The 21,738-nt window shown below is 36.8% G+C and overlaps 1 protein-coding gene across 4 annotated transcripts in view; it reads right to left on the bottom strand.

The window, feature by feature from the left end:
* Positions 1–4,193: 4,193 nt before the first annotated feature.
* Positions 4,194–21,738, bottom strand: part of LOC124173203 — a 43,633-nt gene continuing 26,088 nt past the window's right edge. For 3 of the 4 annotated variants that reach the window (XM_046552737.1, XM_046552736.1, XM_046552739.1), the window contains 4 exons: positions 15,152–15,231; positions 14,800–14,881; positions 7,130–8,589; positions 4,194–6,313 (listed from right to left, as the gene is read on the bottom strand). In XM_046552737.1, coding sequence (XP_046408693.1) covers positions 6,308–6,313; positions 7,130–8,446 — 1,323 coding nt within the window. In that variant the 5' untranslated portion in view covers positions 8,447–8,589; positions 14,800–14,881; positions 15,152–15,231 and the 3' untranslated portion in view covers positions 4,194–6,307. Of the gene's footprint in view, positions 6,314–7,129; positions 8,590–14,799; positions 14,882–15,151; positions 15,232–15,328; positions 16,033–21,738 lie in introns of those variants that run through there. The other variant, XM_046552738.1, reaches the window with a different exon arrangement.

The following is a 21,738-nucleotide window of genomic DNA, read 5'->3' as shown; positions in this document are numbered from 1 at the left end:
CAGAGCCGACAATGCTAGGACAATAACTTTATTTCATTCTACTGATTTATTTTCCTGGTTCATCCTTGTATCAATGGAAGGATACAAAGGTAATTTTTCAGGTTTGAAAACGAACTTCCACAAGATCAAGGGTGAAATAAAAGCGCTGCAGTGCAATACTGTGTACACAGTATTGAGCTGTAGCGAGCCTGATTGGCGGGCAGAAGGGAGGGGTAAGGGATGAGGGCAAGACACGACGGCTTCTAAACACATGAATTTGAAAATGCTCAATATGAATAGCATATTCACCACTTTATCGCAGGATAAAATTATATCAGGACATTCATATGGTTTGTAGTTCCAAACACGGACCCATAAAATTAGAAATGCCTTCAAATTCTTGCAAATATTGGCCTGAAAGCGAAATAATTATATATTTAAGCCATCGGTTGATTTAAATTAATTATTAACATAAGAAGAAATAAACTCTTGAACAAATATTACTATTTGGCGAAAAGACGAGCAAAATACAATAGGGAGTCAAAATGACTCCCTTCGGTAGTCGAAGGTAAATTTTAAAAAATAAGTACTATTTTTCTTTCTAGAACTATTTTCATCGCAAAGTTTTCTTTCATGTCAAAAATGAATAAAAGTCACGAAATTTCAGGCCGGAATTTGGAAAATTTTAGTCAGGGCAGAGAAATAAAAATCGCGAGGAGACAAAATGACTCCATCGGTAGTTCTAGTGTTAAGTTATCACTGACTTTCACAACAATATATTGGTCGAAAGAGGACATTAAGGCGTGGATTTGATTAGGAAATCATTGAGCCAAAGCATATTTATATTATTGAAAAAATAAACTTTTCAAACATATTCTGTCTGAACGAAAAAGACAGATTTATAAATCATGGCCTATATTTGATGACTTGAATTTTAAATTTTTTACATTCGGAATACTTGCGCATCATTTCTCAATTGATACATCACTTCGCCGCAGTGCAAAAATTTTCTTTAAAAACAAGCCGTTTAGATTTGGCTTTAAACTTCGGTAATTATGTTTTTTAGACCACTTTAGGATTCAACCAGGCGATGGTAAACGACTTTGATCGAAAGTAAGGCTAGGAAGCAAGTGTTATTCTGGAATTTCTCAAGGTTTTCCCTGAACCCACTAACAATCGCATGTTTTTCAATGACTTCGTTATATCGCGCATACTATTTATTGTTTTGAAAGAAAAAGGATTTTTGGCACTGGAATGCGGAAGTGTCTGATAGAATATAGCAAAAACGTCGACATAAAACCGAGAGAAACATGAAAATAAGCAATTTTTTTAATTAAGCAAATTTCTCAATTTTTTCCCTGATCCCACTAATCAGCATATGTTTTTCAATAACTTCCTTACATCTTAAAAAACTATTTGTTTTGAAAGAAAAAGGATTTTTGACACTGGCACCATTAGTGTAAATAGATAGGGGGAGTGCCTGATATAATTTAGCGAAACATCGGTATAAAACCGAGAGGAACGTGAAAACAAGCATTTGATGAAGCTGTAGGTCAGTATTGTTTGATGGAATGATAACTCGAATGTCACTGTAGACAGCAATACATGTTCTGTGCTTACATTGGGCAAAAGGGAAACGTTTCAGCAGACAAAAATACTATTCCACTGCCTCGAGTTATTGGGGAGTGTAGTAAATAGATAAAAGGTCTGTACATTAATGATAATGCAAATTCAAAATACCACATTCAAATTCGTAGGGAAAGGAGGTCCTAGTTTATAAACTCACTAGCTGACCCGGCGAACTTCGTACCGCCTAACAATCAATGAACTTACAGATTACTTACACCATTTATAAATCAAGAGTGGCTGTATCGTTTTTAATCATGCTTAATTTATTATAGTAAAATAAGGATACAAATTCAATAAAACTACGTCAATGAGTACCAAAATTGCTTGTCAGAAAGAAATTTTCTTTATTGAAGCTACATAGGGTGGATCGGAGCACGTTTACGCGGATTTTTTTCAACAAATTTTCTTACGTTTTAGCTTAAGAAATATTGGGCATTGTGGTTTAATAAAGCAGTTCATGAAATAAAAATTATACGCATTTAGTTGTTGGCTATTTGCGTTATTAGCTGTCAAAAAATGTTTTTAGGTCCAAGTCTGTTGCATGCACTTGGCCCATTCAGGGGGCAGGTTGACACGACCCCAGACCGACGCTTGACTGATGCTGAAAATCGTGCAAGAAAAGCTCCTATGAAGCAGCATTCGCATTAAATGACTTAAGGCGCGCCAGTTATAGTATCTCTGTTTGGAAAAAATGCACTGCGTAAACGTACTGCATGCGTAATCGCACCACGGTGAGACCTACACATTCGGGTTTAACGTCTTGCGTCAAGCACCTTCTGAGAAACAACAGTTTTTGTTTTGTTATCAGGCGCAAGATGAAGCGGATGAAGCTAAATAAATATAGCGAAGCAAAGCAGTGACGCAGCGAGGGGAGATTTTGGGGGATAAACCCCCCCAAGAGCTTAGAGAATTTTTTTATGAAAGATTTTGTTATTAATATTGGGGGGACGGATGACTAACAAACAAAACATATTTCACTATTCACACAGCCACAAAACCCACTTTTTTGAACCATTTATCTTAAAAAATGCCCGGGGGAAGTGCCCCCACACTTCCCGCTTACCTTAGCGAGTTTTCTATACCCTACAGACCCGTGGTATTAGCTGCGCCCAAAACCCCCTATCCTAGCTACGCACTTGAAGCGAAGGAAGAAATACAGAGGATGGTTTATCGACTCGTGAACATAGCACGCTAAATTGACCATGAGAAAATCATGGGTTTTCATTAGCACATGAGCACAAACAACACAAAAACTGAAAGAATGGCCATGCGATGTTTTAATCGTTATCACGAATGCAACACGAATTGTAAATTGAATACGTTTAAACTCAAAAGGGCATATGAGTTGAGATCATGTAATCTACGGAATGAGGACTTCCTAACCTTTGAATTTTCCTTTGAGTAAAGTTGCGTGAATCACATTCATCACCAATTTTTTTAATGATCAAACACGTTCCGTTGGATAGTTATGGTTGGTTTAGGCTTCGAAAGATCATGAGCACAGAAACTACATTTTTCTGTAAATCGTGCCTTGGTAAGCCAGGTACGTCCAAGGACTTAAAATATTCAGATACATAGTTGGTGATTTCGTCTTCGTTTGTTACACATTTAAAAGATTCGAATCCATGCAGAGTACGAACTATTTGAATTTACCTCGTTTCAGTCATCCATATCTTCGTTCTTGCTCGCTAAATCAACCATCTTTGATTCTTTTGGTGATCAATCATATTCTGGAACTCTTTGTTGATGAGCTCACTGAAACTAATTTGCAATCATTCCAAGGAAATGAGTTAAAACTACTCGATTCCTCGACAGGAACACGGACATTATCGTTTGTCAACAATTGCTTGGAGATTTGTTTACAAACACGGTAGTGAAGTGTCAACTCGAACTGGGCCACGGCTGGGCTTACAATCAGCTCGAATTAAATTTTAAAAATATAACTTCAATTTAATTAATGTTTTGAATATATTTAGTAATTAAAATGTTATATTGTTACTAAATTCAGTTATTAAAGTGGTAAAAACAAAACAAATTATTTAATTTGTAGTTTTGACCGACTTATCAATTGTTGTGTTACTATAACTCCTAAACGCATGTCCATAGGAAAGAGATGAATTTTTTTTGTGAAATTATCCTTTTTTTAATGGCCTATATGTTAACCCCGCCTGAGACGAATCCAAAGAACCAAATCTCATTGAAATCTATGCAGCCGTTCTCGAGTTATAAGTGTTCTAACTAACACGATTTTCGACTTTCTTTTATATATATAGATGATTGGTAGTAAATGCAATGTAGTTACAATAACTGCGGGTTCAGCTGGGTAATTATTATTTTACTCTTAAAATGGATTCATATCATATGCATAACAAAAATTTAAAAAATATAATAATATCTACCTTTGATTAGCGATTATACTTAAAATTTTTAGGGATAAGGTGGGCTATGGAGCACAGCACTAAAAAGCATAATGGCAAATACGAGGTGAACATCAGGAGGTCCTTCTGCACTTTCTTACAAAATTTGTCATCATTGAATCTGATACACCTTACGGGATATACTCATTTCAAACTAAAACAAATCACTGAAACTTTGAGCATTACAAAATGTATTTTATCTGTGTGGAGCATGAAATGCAATATTGGATAAAGGTCCATAACAGTTTGCAGCAAAAATAAAAAAACTGGTTTAATCATATCACATTCAATTAAATGCTGTTTCTACAAATGTGCCTTGAATGGCATCGTACAGAATATAGTGTGATACCACATATATAATTTAATTATAGAAACAATATGCATACATTTACAACATGATAATCCATTTGATTATTGAAAAAATAAATACATTACTTCCTCATAGTATCATGACATTTTTAAAAAGAAAAATAAATGTGATGAAAAATAATGCAAAATAAATGAGAACAAGCAATACCTTAAGTGAGGATATCTTGCAATTCCTCTTCAGAGATAAGCCAACTGAGAAACATTCAAAAGAGAATTATTCAGAAATGCATTGTTTTTCGCATAGATATGCATTCATTATCCTAGAAAATCAATTACAAGTAATAATCATAAAGCAATTTACATGTAAATTATTTACCATCAGATATGATTATAAAATATTTTTTAAATCCACATATAATGAAACTACTGCAGATTAGTTAACGAAATAAATATATTATATTTATATCTAATGGATCATATTCACAAAATCTGGATGGTTAATCTTGCCTTACCAACTAGAGTGGTGTAGCACAGGTAAAATTATCAATTCAGAAATACCTTAGAAAAATCAATCGTTGTAAATGGATTTTCTTTTGGAAAAAACTACACATCATAACAACCACATTTCTGTTGTCACCAGGTAGCAGAGAGACAATAAAATAACACCAAATTATATAATTACAGACACGAATGAGCAACAAATACTAATGCAAAAAATAGAAAAAGTTAAATTGTGAAACATTAAAAGTAATAAAAAAAACAAACCTATTTACCAAATGGAGATTGGACCAAAAAAAGAGCCATTTTAAAAAATATGCCCTAGATATACGATGAAACTCAAAGAAAGGAGGCCTCACAAAGCCATGAAATAGGAATAGCTATATTTCTTATAAAGAGAACTGGTAACATGTTTAACCATTATATTCACTTAAATCCTTGAAAACCAAGCAGCAATCCTGAGGATTTCGAGACATTTACATTTTGCTTATAAATAAGCAAATGCACATTTACAGTCAACTGAATACTATACAAAGGATATGTGAATATTGGAAATATATACGTGAATGAATGATTGCAATGATCTTCTCTAACGTCAGTGAAAGTTTGAAAAAGACCAGCAAGAATATAAATGGACTAAGGTCACAAACATGTAGGGAAATGAATTTAAGAACCTAATTACTTAATTACGACATTTCATAAATGCCTTCCAACTAGTAAAAATTGAAAAAAATCCCATCTTAACTATTGTATGTCAAATAAGACAAGATTGTAAATTGATATTCTACATCACATTTAAATTGTATAGCATATCTTTGAAATTAATAATCTTTGACGAATAAAGTGTTTTGCCTACTACACAATGTTATGCCTACATCATTATAATTGCAAACTACAGGGAAATGTCTCACAAGTAAATGAGGCCAAACAAGGTCAGAGCAATGAACCAAAACAAACTAATGTTTATCAAAGGCCTACACAAACATGAGTACATCCGGCAGAATATGATTATAAATCTGGAAAGAGCTGTATATGTTCCAAATAGATTTATGTGCACAATGGCTTTCAGATAAATTGTAGCATTACATTGGTAAGCTAAAATGGTCCATTCCTTCCATTTACTAACAGTGCAAATGCGATGCAATATGATATATTATCAAAAATACAAGTATCCCAACGGCATGACTAGGAAAAGACTGACCAAATTAATTGATTGACTGTCCACAAGATTAAAACAACATGCAAATCAAAATGTGATCACCTACCGAATGAAAAAAAGCAATGTAGCAAGCATGAAATCAACATAAATGTCTGAGTATAATCATAAAATAGGTGTTACGATTGCACTAAATACACAAGTAATGCAGTTAACCCAATAAAAAACTGAGAGGCTTAAAGAAAATAAATGATTGTGAACGGGATGTTCATCTTCAGGACTGACTCCATCAAAATCTCCTATGTACATCAGGCAAAATTCATCTCTGAAACAGAAAATATAAATTAATGGATTAAAAAGTAGTGCAATCACAAACAAATTGCAATGTCAACATTAGGTCAATATTCATAGTGAGATAAAATATTACTTCCATTTACAAGAATGCAATGGCAGTATCTATAAGCAACAATTATTAAACATCCTCGAACAAACCCATGTTCTACAAGAATCATTCATTTTATGAGTGAAAAATATTGGAAGACTTTCACTATTGTTTAGAATTCACATAAAAATCACTAGATTGATATATCATAGATTTGAATTTAGGGACTCTTCAATTTCCTTATATTATTTTATCTTTAACTTCGATATTTATCCATTAGATTAGAGTTTGTTAGTTTTGAAGCCACTTTCTTAAACTTATGACATATAAGATCTTAAAAACATGTTACCTTCAAACAAGAAATCTTCATCTTGGAATATTGAGAAGTAGAATGTTTGCCTAAAATGAATTGCATTTAAATATTCTAATACTAAAAAACCCGACACATTAAATCAAACTACTAATAGAACACATGAGAGAATGAACTCCAATGTACCAGAAGTTTCATTTCACCTCTACATGCCAACCAATGTACCAGAAGCTTCATTTTACCTCTACATGCCAACCAATGAGTTGCCCACTTTTAGGAAATCATGGAAAATTAATTTACGAACAATTCTTTCAATTATTCAGAAGGATGTTTACATTTACATTTATTATTTACCGATTTATTGGCTAAAACAGCTTCAATTAATGATTTAAATGTTTTATTGAAGACCATGATGTAAAGAATAACTAAGAAATAGACATAGGACCCACCTTTGCACTGGCTAGAAGTGTTCCCATCACATTGTTAGAATAGAGAGAGAAGAGCAGAGGGGCTTGTCGTTGAAGTTTAGCTCTTCCTTTTGTGGATCCATAACAAGTGATAATTTCAGGGACAGCTGCCGCAAGCCAACATACCCTTGCCTTCAGTGTCTTCCCATACAATGCATCATCGATAATCCTATCTAAACCCTCTCCCCTCCTCCTCTTCTCCAACTCCTCTATAGCCCTCATCCACTCACGCTCTTGTTCCACGTCTCCCTTGCTATATGGCCTCCCCTCATTATCAAAAACTAATTTCAGGGATAATTGTAAGAGGGCCCAAGCTAACCTACCAATTACGTATTTACTATCATCAGAACAATCCTCTGCACCCAAATATACAGTCTCACTCTCAACATCACAAAATGAACTCAATTCTCTCCCATTCCTAAGAGTCCCATCCAAATTTACAACCTTCTTCTTCATCCTTCCAATGTTCCAAGAATTCATATCCACCATCACCTTCACCCGATCATTCCCACACAAATATTTAATTATGCAAGCAGTGATTTCATCTTCATCATACAGTCTCTCATACAATCTACGCATATAATCAACTCCACTTCCATACTCTATCCTCGTCCTACGCATCATGGCGTCCACACACTCCTGCCTTGCTACGACCGGATCGGATGTAGGTTGACTTAAAGATGCCTCCCCAATAAGACCACACTTGATACACGTCACATCCTCCGCTGTTGACGTCACTGCTTCTTCCAGACAACGCAACAGTGCATCGCGTCCACACACTTGATCCTTGAGTTCCTCCAATGATGAGCTCAGCTGTCGCACAAGAGATTTCATCTCTTGCCTCAATGAGTCCACGGAGGACTTGAGAGATGCAATATCACATTCTGGGCTAGCCACGGGTGTCACATGATCAGTGCTCCTACTCGAAGATGCTTGGAGATGACGCATAATAACTTGGTCTCTCCTGTGAACCAATGTCACCAAATTGAACACTTTTGAGCGTTCTACATCATCAGGGAACTGCCGCACCATCTCCTCAGCCGAAGACAATGCATTCTGTTGACTGTCATCTGTAATGTCTGTGTCGGCCCCTCTTGCTAATAACTCCTGCACCCAATCAGCCTTTCCAAGTCCCACACCAACATGCAAGAGTGTTCTTTGCCGTGGGTAACGAACATCTACATTTTCCAACATGTCCAGCAGCTCTTTATGCTGAAGCAATGAGCCAGTCAGCAATCCAGAAATGAGCCTATCCTCAACAAATTGCTCAGCGCCGCTAGCAGAAATGTTACTTGCCATTATTTCGAAAGAATGAAATAATTATTTGAGAGTATGTTGGATTCAGAATACAGGGAGTTTCCAATGGGAATAAGGCGTGTTGGCGTTGGTCAGCGAGGAGTAACACACGATCTCAGTGTTGCTACGGAAGGATGAAATGTTGACTGCAAAGAAAAAGAATCAATATGAAATTATTACCTTAAAAGATGTCGATAGCAGAGTGGAAACATTACAACTAAAGCATAAGCGTGACTTAAGCAAAAATATCTCGCTTACTATGCAACCTAGAATAAATAGGAAAATGATCTGGAATGGCATTTTTTTAAATTCAATCACTCACAACCATCGTTTTTATGAGGAAATAAAAATTCAGCTTGAGACCAAAATAGATACAGCTACGCAAAAAATGTCGGGACAGTTTTCTACCAAGCAGGAATACTGATCGTTTATTACCAAACCTATAATAAAGAGGGAAGTGAGGTTAGAATGAAAATATAGATGAAATGCTCGAAAATCTATTAGGTGACATGATAAGATGGGAAAATAGGCTGCTGAAAAAACAGAAAAAAAATAAGAACAATAGATGTAAATCGACAGATGCAGGTGCTACATGGTGGAAGTTCGAAATATTTAAATTAGAGATGGTAACACTTTTCCACAGTATTTAATGAACAATTCTTGTACCAGATGATGACTCTGTGAGTTGAAACGGGTCATACACATTGAAATGTTGTGGAAAAGTGCTGCCCTCTTGTATTCAAATAGAAAAAATGTTCCTGAGTAATAACTTCATAGCGGATGCCATGTATGGAAATACATCAAAAAATTATAAATATTTGTTCGGTTACTTTCTGGACGGCAAGTCAAGCGTAATTTTTCTTTCGTCAAATGAAGCGCAGGCACATTCCCCTTGGTGCCATAAATTGAAAGCATGCTTATGCCAGGTTTTCCTCCTCACTTCCTTGTCTCCTCTAAGAAATATAAATTACCTAAGCTTTCAATTGCCTTCCCCATACACACCATCACTTACATTATGTTACTTTACTTAATCATGGGACCACCGAATCGACTGCTTTACGTTGAAATACATTGAAAATGGACATTAGCTCCTTTTTCAAAGATTCCATCTGTCATGCATAATTTGTGATCCTCTCATCTCCACCCATCCATCATTTCAATGTTACGCTGAAGTGATATACGTGGCTAGGATGAAATCATTTTCAAAAGGGCGAAGAGCTTCAGGACAAAGCCAAAATAATTGGACGTCATTACCAGAACCATCCTAGGAAGAAGGTATAGCAAATCGTGTCCGCAGGCACGACCAATTCCTCAATCACCGAGGCATTTATGTCTAAAGAACACCATAAGTGTGCTCAGTATTTAGCAATTTAATAATTTCTAATCAATCACTTTGTCTTCTGTTCATAACCCATCGGAAGTTAAACAAACACAGCCCTACTACATTATTGAATTTTATGAGCTGTGATATTCCCACCTTTCACAGAACTTTATCCAACGAAATTGTTATATTTCATAAACTTATATCCAGTTATTGAGAAGCAGAACTCTGTCAAAATCCATTTCTTAGCAAAGGATTTCCTAAATATTCCAAGGCAGGGCTCCCAGGGTAAGGAAATAAAAGATAAGATCTTTAGCCCCAGCTGAGGGCCCCAATCACCCCACAAGACCCCTGCTTATCTTCCTTATGAACTCCTCCTGTTCACTTGTTATCTCCCCCTGACTCTTCAGTAAAAAAGAAGCCTGTACAGATTTTAGAGGCCGCCTCATATTGTATATATTATATACTGGAGCAAAAATTTTTCATCTTTCACTCATTAAACGTTGAATATTTTTACTTGAAAATTAGAAAAAAAACAGTTGTTTCCTATTAAAGAATAAAATTTCCTTAGTTGCACAATGCTCAGACAACGAGAGTACATATCCAGATTTTGGGGAGGAGTACATGTACACGTTTCCCACTGATTCTTAAAAAAAAGGCAAGATTTATAATATGTTATCATTGCGTTTGTTTTCGTTTGATTATCAATCATAAAATATCATTCATATTAAAGAGAATATTAGGTACAATAATTGTCGTATGTTGACCATAATCCTAATTATAGGAAGACACTGGCATTCACAGATAACATATTAATTTAACTGTGATATAAATGAATATATAGCAAGCACTATCTCTCAATAGACATTCTCCTATCTCCTACAAAATAAACTCAAATGCCTCTGGAAGCATCCCTTACGCACATAAGACCACAAATACTTATTTAAAGGGACATACAGCAGTGGAAACGATTGTAGGAACATATTTAGACACATTATCTCATGCCACAAAGTAAAATTTGAAGGAAAAGAAGATATATGAAATAGAATGTATTAAAGTTTTATAATAGCCGCTAGTTATAATAAGTGAAATATTACAAGTTATTAAACTGTAGATCACCAACATTTCTCCTTAGTAAGGTAATGAGTTTAAAAAGGAAGAGGTATGCGGGGTTAGGTATGAGAAATGAATGAGCCCCAAGTTCCTTGTTTTACTTTTTGGAACCACTAACTTCCAAACAAAGTTTATTCTAAGTATATTCGACCACAACCATTTATATTCAACGACCTTGATCGCCGCTAGTCACAATTGAAACAATCTCCTCCATCTCATAATCCAGCTAGCCTGCCCTTGTTCATTCCGCCATTTTGACTTTGCTCTTGATCGCTTCGAAAAGAAATTCTCGTGGCGAACGTATCGCCTGTCGACCTCTGCTCCGCAGCACTCTCCCTTTAGAGCGCACTATAGCCAATGTAGCGTTCTTTGGACCTCACCCCATGGTAACGGAGATTTCTTAATATTCTTCTCCACTTTCAGAATAGGGTGGTTTCCTATTATTTTTTCATTGCCTTAATCGAAAGATTATTACTCCTGGAGTATGTATTTCACGCTTTTAGATTTTTAAATGACAATATCTTTTTTTCGCGATTAAATGAAAAGTGAAAATTTTCAAGCGCGCGAAAACGCGACGCTTAAGTATGAATGCCAGGAAATATCTCCGTACGTCGTATTTCTGGTTCCCCCTCCCGCCCGGTGAGGTGACCTTGAAGCGAGGCTTAGCGCTGATACGTCGCAGGCTGCTATCGGGTAGCTGAGTACCTTGCTGGATGGTAGCGCTTGGCTTAAAAAAGGTTTATTAATACCTTATCAAACGAAGAAAACTTTCCGACCTTAGGCAGTTTTAATAGGTGATTATTAAGACATGTTTCCCTGAGCTCTGTGCCTCATGCATGCATTGGTAACCTCAGACGATGCATAACTCCTATCCTCTCGTGTAGAAACTAGGTCCCTGTGACGTCATGTGGAGTGGAATCGCATGGGCACCAATCTGGCCTTTTTCAAATGAGGATAAAATTTGACCCTTGGCATTCGTCTAAACCGGTATTTCAAAAACCAAATAATTTGTGTATTATGAATACACTAATGGTGGGTAACGAATCGCTATCAATGCCTTTCGTTTTCTTTGATGAAGGAAACTACCCTATTATACTCCTATCACCTCACCTTGAAGCGTAGCTCACTGAAGATCGTATCTTTAACTTTCAAGCTCAGCTATTGTTTTCAGGGTATTTGGGATTGTGCTAAATGCATCCCAGCTTTCACATTATTAGCCATTGAGATAAGGTGAAAGAAAGAAATACGGAAGACGCTTATCAAGTAAGCATGTTATGGGTTTCTTACGACCAGGCAAACATCCAGAGTAATGACAAAATGGATGCCAAACTTTCAGCAGTTCCATATATTATTTTAAAGATTTACGGTATTCAGTAAGGGATTTATGTAAAAGAATAATGTTTTCATTCTTAAACAACTGTCAAAAAAAAGATGGATGAAAGAAAAAGAGAATTTAACATGAATAATGATGCATGATAACTTTAAAAATGCCGTAAAGAATCTCTAATATACATACTGTATTCATTGCATTATCAGGTGATGAATTAAAATTCTTAAATGTTATGTCGTGTGGACCTTGAATAATTTCAGTTGTTCATGCATATAACAGCTAAGTTTTTCTATGTTATTGAATTTTAAACTGTTAACTACGACTATAATTTCAGTAGGTCTGCTCTGTTTTAGTTGCAGGGAAAATTTAGTTGTGTCTGCATCTCTAAAAAAAATGAACAGTAAAATGTGGACTAATGCCTTTTTATGACATGCTTTCCTTTATCTTACTTTTCTTGCCTATTTTCTCTGGCAATATTTGCAGAATATTTAAATAAGTTTTTTGTATCAAGAATCAGCGAGATCGCATCTTGAACATTTTCCCCATTTTTACAGAAACAGATGGCCTTTCTAAAGCATGACTTTAATCACCCGTTGTTTGAAAAATGAAATTTTAGATATTCTCGAAATTGAGATGAGAGTGTATTATAGATTTTAACACCGTTTTAAAAAAGGAAAAAATAATCAGTTCATAAGAACTGAGTAATGCCGCCATCAGAGTGAGGTGGTTAAATAGCTATTTCGTACGTATTATTTTGCGATAGGACTACGTCTCGTGGAATAAGCTGATTTCATTTAAAATAGGTTTGCGTGACAGTGTTTGTCAGCTACAAATAATAACGAGGTAAAATATGGCAAAAAACTTTTTTTGGATATAACAAGAGAAATATTTACTATCCATTATTACCATAACTTGCGTTCAAACCCAGTTGGTCGATTGCCTTAGAAAAAATCTTGCACTTGAATGGCATGCTTAATTTAAGTAAGGCAAGTACGCAGTAATGGATAATTCATAAAAAACGATCTCAGATTAAATGCGTTTGCACATAATTACCCAATAGGTAAGGCAATCTGGTTGAAATCGATATTCGCTTCTTCCTCTGATTTCCGATTCCCAATGCAGAAAAGGAGATCCTAAAATGTAAACTTACTTACTTCTACTATTGACATGAAATAATTATTATACTCGTATGAAGCAAACCTTTCTTTAATGCCTTTTGAAACTTTCAGAAATTACAATCCAATATTATGGACAAATACTTCTTAGATAACAGGTGTTGAAGAAAACATGGTGGATCAATTCATAAGATGCAACTCGCGCCAGATCTGCTCATCTCATGACTTAAGAAATGGCCTTTACACCCACAGAGAATGGCTTTATGTAATCTTTAGTGCCTCAAAGAAAATGAAGGTGTAAGTTTTGCCAATTTACGACATTGCTAGTCATCACTTGTGCGAAAATAATTGCCATTTTCTCGACTGAACATAATGGATAAGAAGGATAGATATCTTTTTAATGTTTTTTTTTGGGTTGGTTGTGATTTTTTGCGAGATTACTGAGATATGGGATCACGAGATGAATATGAAGGTAATGGACTTTGAGCTGAACACAGGCAAGCCACTACCCCCACTGGTAATCCAGATAAGAAAGCTGACAAGCGTTGTGCTCACAATCAAATAGTGACGCGAACTTTTGTCCAAAGAACTGCAAACACTTCTTCATCAGAGAAACGATTTAAATCCAAACATTAGCATGTTTTATTAAATAATCGAATTTAAGAGTGGTAACCTATAAAAAGTACCGACCAAAAAAATTGTTGGTAAAACATATATGTTGATATAGTTTTTTCTATCATAATGATAAGATAATCCCTGCCCTGGTTAAGAGAAGGTCGCTTTAGCCATTTTCGAATGTTGGCGAGATGAACAAAGAACAATTGATTTTTCTACGCATAGCTTGATAAATGAAGGTGATTTGAAGTTTATTGCTTCCTCTTGTAACTAATAAAACAGTTAATTTTTAAGTATCTCATGTCCTTATCACTCGAAAAATGAATAATGTGATGATTATTGAAATAAAAAATGGAAATTTTGAAAGTATTCACGATTAAAAAACGCAACGGTCTCGCAGACCACTTGCCAAATTTACATGAATTAAATTTCGAAGGCCTGTATGCATCAAAAATGAATCTGAAACAAAAGCCAAAAATAATCAGCTCATAAGAACTGACTAATGATGGCCTGTTATTAAGATGAGTACCCACAAGCTACTTTTCCGCACTTACGTTGCAATAAGACTATTTCTCCATGAATGTAAAAATGAATATTTCGTTTAAATAGAGTTTCGGGATATCGCATTAAGTCTGTTAACCTTCGAACAAGTACGTAATACATGGTGGCGAAAAACTTTCTATGGATATAACACAAGAAATATTTGCTATCGATTCTTATAATAAATAACGTTCAAACTCTGTTGGTCGATTGTATTAGATTTAATCTTGCACTTGAAATGCATTCTATTATAAAAAAGACAATCACGCTATTATGCATTATTCCTAGAAAAATTATATGGAATACGTTTGCAAACACTTACCTAATAGGTTAGGCAAATCTTGTTGAAATTTGTATTCGCTCCTTCCTCGGCTATCCTATTCCCAAATACAGAGAAGTCAATCCTGAAACATAAAATAAATTACTTCTGTTACTGAAATGGAAAAACTATTATACTCGTATGAAGCAAACCTTTCTTTAATGCCTTTTTAAACTTGCAGAAATTACAATCCAATATGATGGACAAATACTTCTCAGATAACAGGTGTTGAAGAAAATATGGCAGATCAATTCATGAGATGCAACTTGCACTCGTCTCCAAGAAAACTTATATGGAATGCGTTATGGATAATTCATAAAAAAAGCTTAGATTAAATGCGTTTGAACGTACTTACCCAATAGGTTAGGCAATCTGGTTGAAATTGATATTCACTCCTTCCTCGGATCTCCTACTCCCAATGCAGAGAAGGCAATCCTGAAACGTAAAATAAATTACTTCTGTAACTGACATGAGAAAAATATTTCACTCTCATGAAGCAAGCCTCTTCTGTCAATGCCTTTTTTAAACTTACAGAAATCTTAATCCAAAACGATGGACAAATACTTCTAAGATAACAGGATTTGAACCACAAGATGACGGATTAGTTTCCCAGATGCAGCTCGAAAGAGATCTGTTCGTCTTGTGGCTCAGGAAGAGGCCTTTATATCCACAGACAGCGGGCTTATCTAATCTTTAGTGCCTAACAAAAAATGGAGGTGTAGGGATATCCAATTCACGTTACTGCCAGTCAACGCTCGGGCAAAAATATTTGCAATTCTCTCGACTGAACTTAGTCAATAAGAAGGATGGATATAACTTTTAACGTTTTTTTCGGATTGGTTGTTATCTTTGGCGAGACTTTTGATATATGGGATCACGAAATGAAGATAAAGGTAATGGATTTTGAGCAGACACACATGGGCAATCGGAGCTTCCCAATTACTCCATTATAAGATATGGCTAATGCTTGGCATAATGGGTATGGCTATGGCTGGGCAACTGAAAAAATGATATCAGTCTTTGGAAATTGATGACGTAATTTCGCTAACACCCTGCGCCGCCGCAGTAAAATGTTTTGGCGTTGGAATTTCTCTGCGTTTAGGCAACAGTGCGCAGGCAATTGCACATTGATTGTCGTTTATGGGAAGCTAAGGTATGATGGAGGCAGACGTGCAGGAGTAGCTGAATTGGGAGTGATGATTGCCATTAGTTCATCATTCAATATTATTTTGAAGTTTTAATCATGAATAACTCGAATATTTTCTCAACATAAGACAAATGTTAAACTCTAAATTACATTACAATCACAAAAGAACCTTGGATTACCATAACACACATCCATCATCGCTATTACCAGCTGAACACAGTGTGAGAGCTCCTTGTTAGTGACTACGGTCTCTTAAATACCAATTTATATAATATAACTGTACCCCCATGATTGCGGAAGTTGAAGCAATTTGGGTAACTTGGCTGCGCCTAGTTGTTTTAGCAATGATGATCACAAATAAATTTTTCTGATACCATTCCACGTTACTTATTTTCACTCTCCGTACGTATTTTTCTATTTTCGTGTAGTTAGATTTAGGAAATAAAATATAGCCATAATAATGCATAGGCAATTGCCATCACTGATGATACATGATTACAGACTCTTTAATCGCCAAATTTAATAACGCAAAAACAGCTGAGAAGATAATTTTGAGGAATGATGTGGCGCGAAAATATAAAAACAACATACGTATTGCGCGATTATCAAAATCACAAATCGACCTGTACCCGGGGCAATTTTTAGGAGCCGACGACTCTCGCATTTCATTTGTTTTCGCAATGCAGAGCTGTCAAGGGCAATATTTGCCAATGGGGCTAGAGCTTTCGTCGCGTCGACGCAACGCAATGCTGTGAAGACACCCTAGTCACCTGTACAATGCACAGTATACATACATTATCTTGATTGGAGCTTTCGCGGCTCATGATAATTAAAAATAACTCACCTGCGGGTGTATGCTGCGTGTCGTGATGGAGATAGCCCCGACGTTTCGTGACCGACTGCTGGTCACTTTTTCAAGGGAATAATTTCAAGGGAATTTCATTTAATTGACCAAAAAAAATTGAAAAAGTGACCAGCAGTCGGTCGCGAAACGTCGGGGCTATCTCCTTTACGACACGCGGCATACACCCGCATGTGAGTTATTTTTAATCAGTGTACATACATACTAATTATGGATCTGTAATTAGAGTTTTTCTGTTGTGTTCACTAAAATTGCTGTAATCAATGCAAGAAATCATTTAAAAAATCCAAAATGCTTAATAAATGTTATTAATTCTTTCAGATGAGTAAATTTTTGAAATTCAAAAGATATATTTTAATTAAAAATACTGATAACTCAATGAATTGACCATGGACTTGCTCAAAAATGGGGTTAGAAGGTCTATTTTGGCGACCTCAAATAACACATAATCAAATGAGAACACATTGCATAGCCCATTGACCAGGGCCGGGCACATGTTGAGTTTTGTCTCAAATTCTATCCTACTCGTAAGATGGAAAAAGTTTTCCTCTCGTAGGCGCCGGCAGGAAAGTGTTATGGCTGTTTTACTCAGTGGGTTTTAAATCGAATGACCATCATTCTCCACCTGAATTTGAAACTTTCTGATTATTGATTACTTACTAATGATTATTCGAATGTAATTTAGAGCATGTTCAAATTTGCTTGAATGATTTCCATGAATTATATGAGCGTACGGAGTCTAACTTGCTACTGGCACCACCTTGGAATTTTATGATAATATTTAATAATATGGTCTGATATGGTATGATTTTAATAATTATGGATACTTTATAACATATAAAATTACCGAAGTCATAGCAACTTTATACCATAGCAAATGATATTTACCCACTATTGTTTTGTTGTGGTGCCTTAACATCTGAAGCTTTAACTGTGAAAACGACTGAATTCCGTCGAATATCCGTAAACACTACATTAAAACAATTGAATAACTCAAGGCTGTAACCAAATAAATTAGCTTAAATATTTGTTTCTGAAAACTTGAAATGATATAACCTTATGATATTCATGCCATTTGATACCAGGAATGTTAGCAGTAAAATTTTTACAATAACAGGCAATTTTCGAAGAAGAACCGAACGCCATTCATAGATGCCTTCTCCGCTCTCCTGTGGTTTTGATAAACACTCGGTGTCTCCTCTGACTGTTCGCTCGCCTCTCAGCCCTCCATTGTTTGAGGGAAGCCGTGCGAGTCGATCGCTCTTTCCCTACAACCGTCGCCTTCTCTCTTCTTTTGTGGCCCTTTGATTTGTGTTTTCAATGCATTTGATGCGCTGTGAAATCTTCATACTATAGCCATGGTGCTTATAGTTAACAAAATCAAGAAATATTGATGACGATCTTTAAAATTTGCCCCTGTTGTATACCTGGCGGAGTACAAAATGAAACTTTTCGATCCCTTCAGCGGAAAATATTGCACAACAGAGAGCACTTAATTGGGGACAAGTGATGCAAACAAATGTAAAGCAAACAGTTTTTCCTTTTATTGTAAGTGTGAGAAATAACGCAGGTGAATTTTGAAATTCTTATGACCAAAACGTTTTGCAAAACTTTGACTGAAGACACGATTGTTAAGAAATAAAATGTAGTTTTTTTCCGTTATCACCAAATGACTCAATGATATCTCTGTGATCCATTTCAATTTCTTTTCACGTGCTTTGGGACGCAGAGGTAAGTGGGCACGCACAAAGAATTCCATCTAGAGAAGGCGATCGCGAATTTCCAAGGAAGATCGAAAGCGGTAGGAGTGGGAGATAAGAGGTGGACAGCAGGAGAATACAAATAAGATGAGAGATAAACACGGTGCAGATAATCACAGCAGCAACGCATTCCAGAAGGATTGAATCTTGTGAAAGGGGGTCTCCAAGGCAGTGGCGTGGAGAGAGGAGAGGCCCGGGGGTCTGGACACCCCCCCAAAATATGAGACCACAATTACTCACCTCCATAAAAGAAAACATAATATTGAAAAGCCATTAATTTACAAAAAAGTTTTAAAGAATGAAGTTTTTTTCAATAATAAAAAATATTAAAATTAGTGTAAAACCTCGTTTAGTACCCTGTTTAAAAAAAATTCCTCCTGGCGTTGGACTCCGCCGGACAAAATTCCAGGCTATCCTGCTGTTCCAAGGTAACGTTTATGACTCGGTTGCCCGATGATAATGGACATTTATAGGGGTGAAAGATGAGAAGACAGTGCAGAGGGAAACCTGACCTATGCTATATTCCGCTTTTAACGAAACGCACTCAAGTGACAAAGACTTCACATTCTTCCTCCGAACGGGTTGTCGTACTGAACTTGCCCTACAGAAAGCAATTTCTATTTCCTGACATTTTCCCAGACTCCCTGTTTCTTAGGAAGGTCACTTCCAATTACTCCCAAAGCATATTGCTTGCTAAAACACTGCACTACTGCAAAGGCCGCTTTATGAATGCAATGGAAAAATATCCTTTGCTGGTGATAGCACTAAGGAAGATGTGTTCGGAAAAGGGAATAATTGGAAGCACATTTAAAATCAAGATTAATTTCTTTGATACTATTGAATTATTTACATTATCATTGGGGATGGGTATTGTGCCGATATTTTTAACAAATAAACAAAAAAGGTTTTGAAAATACTAATTGTAGTGGAGTACGAAAAAAAATGATCCCATTTTTACCTCATTTGAAAAACGCCAGATTGGCACCCATGCGAATCCACTCCACGTGACGTCACAGGGACCTAGTTTCTATACGAGTAGATAGGAGTTTTACACCATCTGTGATTACCAATGCATGCATGAGGCACCGAGCTCAGGGAAACATGTCTTAATAATCACTTATTACAACTGGCTAAGGTCGGAATGTTTTCTTCGTTTGATAAGGTATTAATAATCCTTATTTAAGCCAAGCGCTACCAGCTAGCAGGGTACTCTGCTACCTGCTAGCATCTTGCGTCGTGTCAGCGCTAAAAGCCTCGCCCCAAGGTCACCTCACATGCGGCAGCGGGAACCAGAATGACGTCACACTGAGTTTTCCAGGCATTCATACTTACCCGTCGCATTTTCGCGCGCTTAAAAATTTTCACTTTTCATTTAATCGCGGAAAATAGATATAGTCATTTAAAAATCTAAAATCGTGAAATGCGTACTCCAGGAGTAATAATCTTTCGATTTAGGCAATAAAAAATAATGGGAAACCACCCTATAGCATTCACATTCAGATTAAATGAAGAAAACTAGGTCAAACTGTCGCAGAATTGCTGTGGCTGAAATTTCTGGGAAAATAAATTCATACAGAGGTAACGTACACTGAAAACAGAAACTGGTTAGAAAATAGGAAAAGAGTAGTGAGGCCATTGCATGAATAAAAATAATATGTCATCGAGTTTCATATGAATAACTCGCACGCTCCGCGCGCTCGTTAAGGGGCTCCGCCCCTTAAAAACCCCGGTTCCGGCTTCGCCGTCTATATTTGTGTTCGCTCGAAGACTTTTTAAGTTCGAATAATCTCACCTCAGCTTGGGGCCGGCTTCGCCGGCCAGGGGGTAGGGAGGCGCCCCACTCATTCCTCGGAACGGCTTCGCCGTTCCTCGCTGAAGGGCGGCTTCGCCGCCCAGGGGTTCAGTGTGCCCCCCCGGGGCTTCCCCGCTTAATATTCGGAACGGCTTCGCCGATCCTCGTCTAAGGTCGCCATAGCCGCCCAGAGGGCGAAGGCATTTCGGAGCTGTTTCACCGTTTTTCGTTTGAGGGGAGTCCACAGCTTCTGCGCCGCTTGAACATCGGGGCGGCTTCGCCGCCCGAGGGTTACTGAAGCTCCTCCTCGCCTACGCCAGTTACTCCTCGGAACGGCTTCGCCGTTCCTCGTTCTGGGGCGGCTTCGCCGCCTTGGGATTGAGGATTTTTTTGGTGATGTTCCAGGAGGTGATCGGGGGTTTTCTGGTATTTTTCCCGTATGGTTTACGGTGGGTCGCCCTCACCAAATATTCCGGATCTAGAGCTCAGAGGGGACGGGAAGTGCGGCGTAATGTTTGAGAGAAGTTCCCAAATGGGAGACTTAATGGCACATTTTACATTTGGGGGGTATTTCAGGGGGATTCCGGGGGTTTACGTGTGTATTCCAGGTGGTCACCATCTGTTCAAATAATTTCCGTGGGGATGAATCGTTGGGGGCGGTGGTATACTCACGAAAAGTACCCAAAAAGTAGAGTAATATGCAAAATTTTATTTTTAGGGGGGTGTTTGTGGGTTAACCGGGGGTTTATAGGTTTGTCCTACCAGGGGTCATCAGTCGTCGACATCAATACCGTAGTGATGAGTGGCAAGGCTTGGGATAGTGGCGGAATCGTGACGAAAAATACCCGAAAAGGCTACTTATATGCAAATTTTAATTTTTAGAGGGTTTCGGGGGGTTTAAATATGACGATACCATATGGTCACATTCATTTGCTGTCATATCTAACAGTAGTGTGCCCTATGAACTCCATATTTCAGGAGTAATACAAAAATAAGGAAACCAGTCCCCGAAAAAAGTGAGTAGTGCCCGCCATTTTTATTTTTTCGCGTTTAAATCCATTAAATCATTTACAAGATGTTTATGATTTCTGAAAGACAATTCATAGTTGTATGTAACTACAAAGTTTGAAAGAAATCAGTCGGGTAAAAATTGACAAAACCTTGTGTTAATCTTTTGGGAATCGTAATTTTCGGTGATTTTCGGAATACTTTAATTTTTTTCTGAGTAACCAAGCACAATGAAAGAAAATTGTTAACTCTATTTCGTAGACGAAGTTATGAGCATATATAATAATCATTTTCGTTATCCAACACCTTAAATTAAGTCGAGGGGAGGGGAAAGTTTGATATTTTTTTCGAAAAATCAATTTTTGGACGCCAT

This window comes from Ischnura elegans, assembly GCF_921293095.1.
Source record: "Ischnura elegans chromosome 13 unlocalized genomic scaffold, ioIscEleg1.1 SUPER_13_unloc_4, whole genome shotgun sequence".
Taxonomy (NCBI): domain Eukaryota; kingdom Metazoa; phylum Arthropoda; class Insecta; order Odonata; family Coenagrionidae; genus Ischnura; species Ischnura elegans.
The sequence above is the reverse complement of the archived record's forward strand: the minus strand, read 5'-3'. Positions and strand labels throughout refer to the sequence as shown.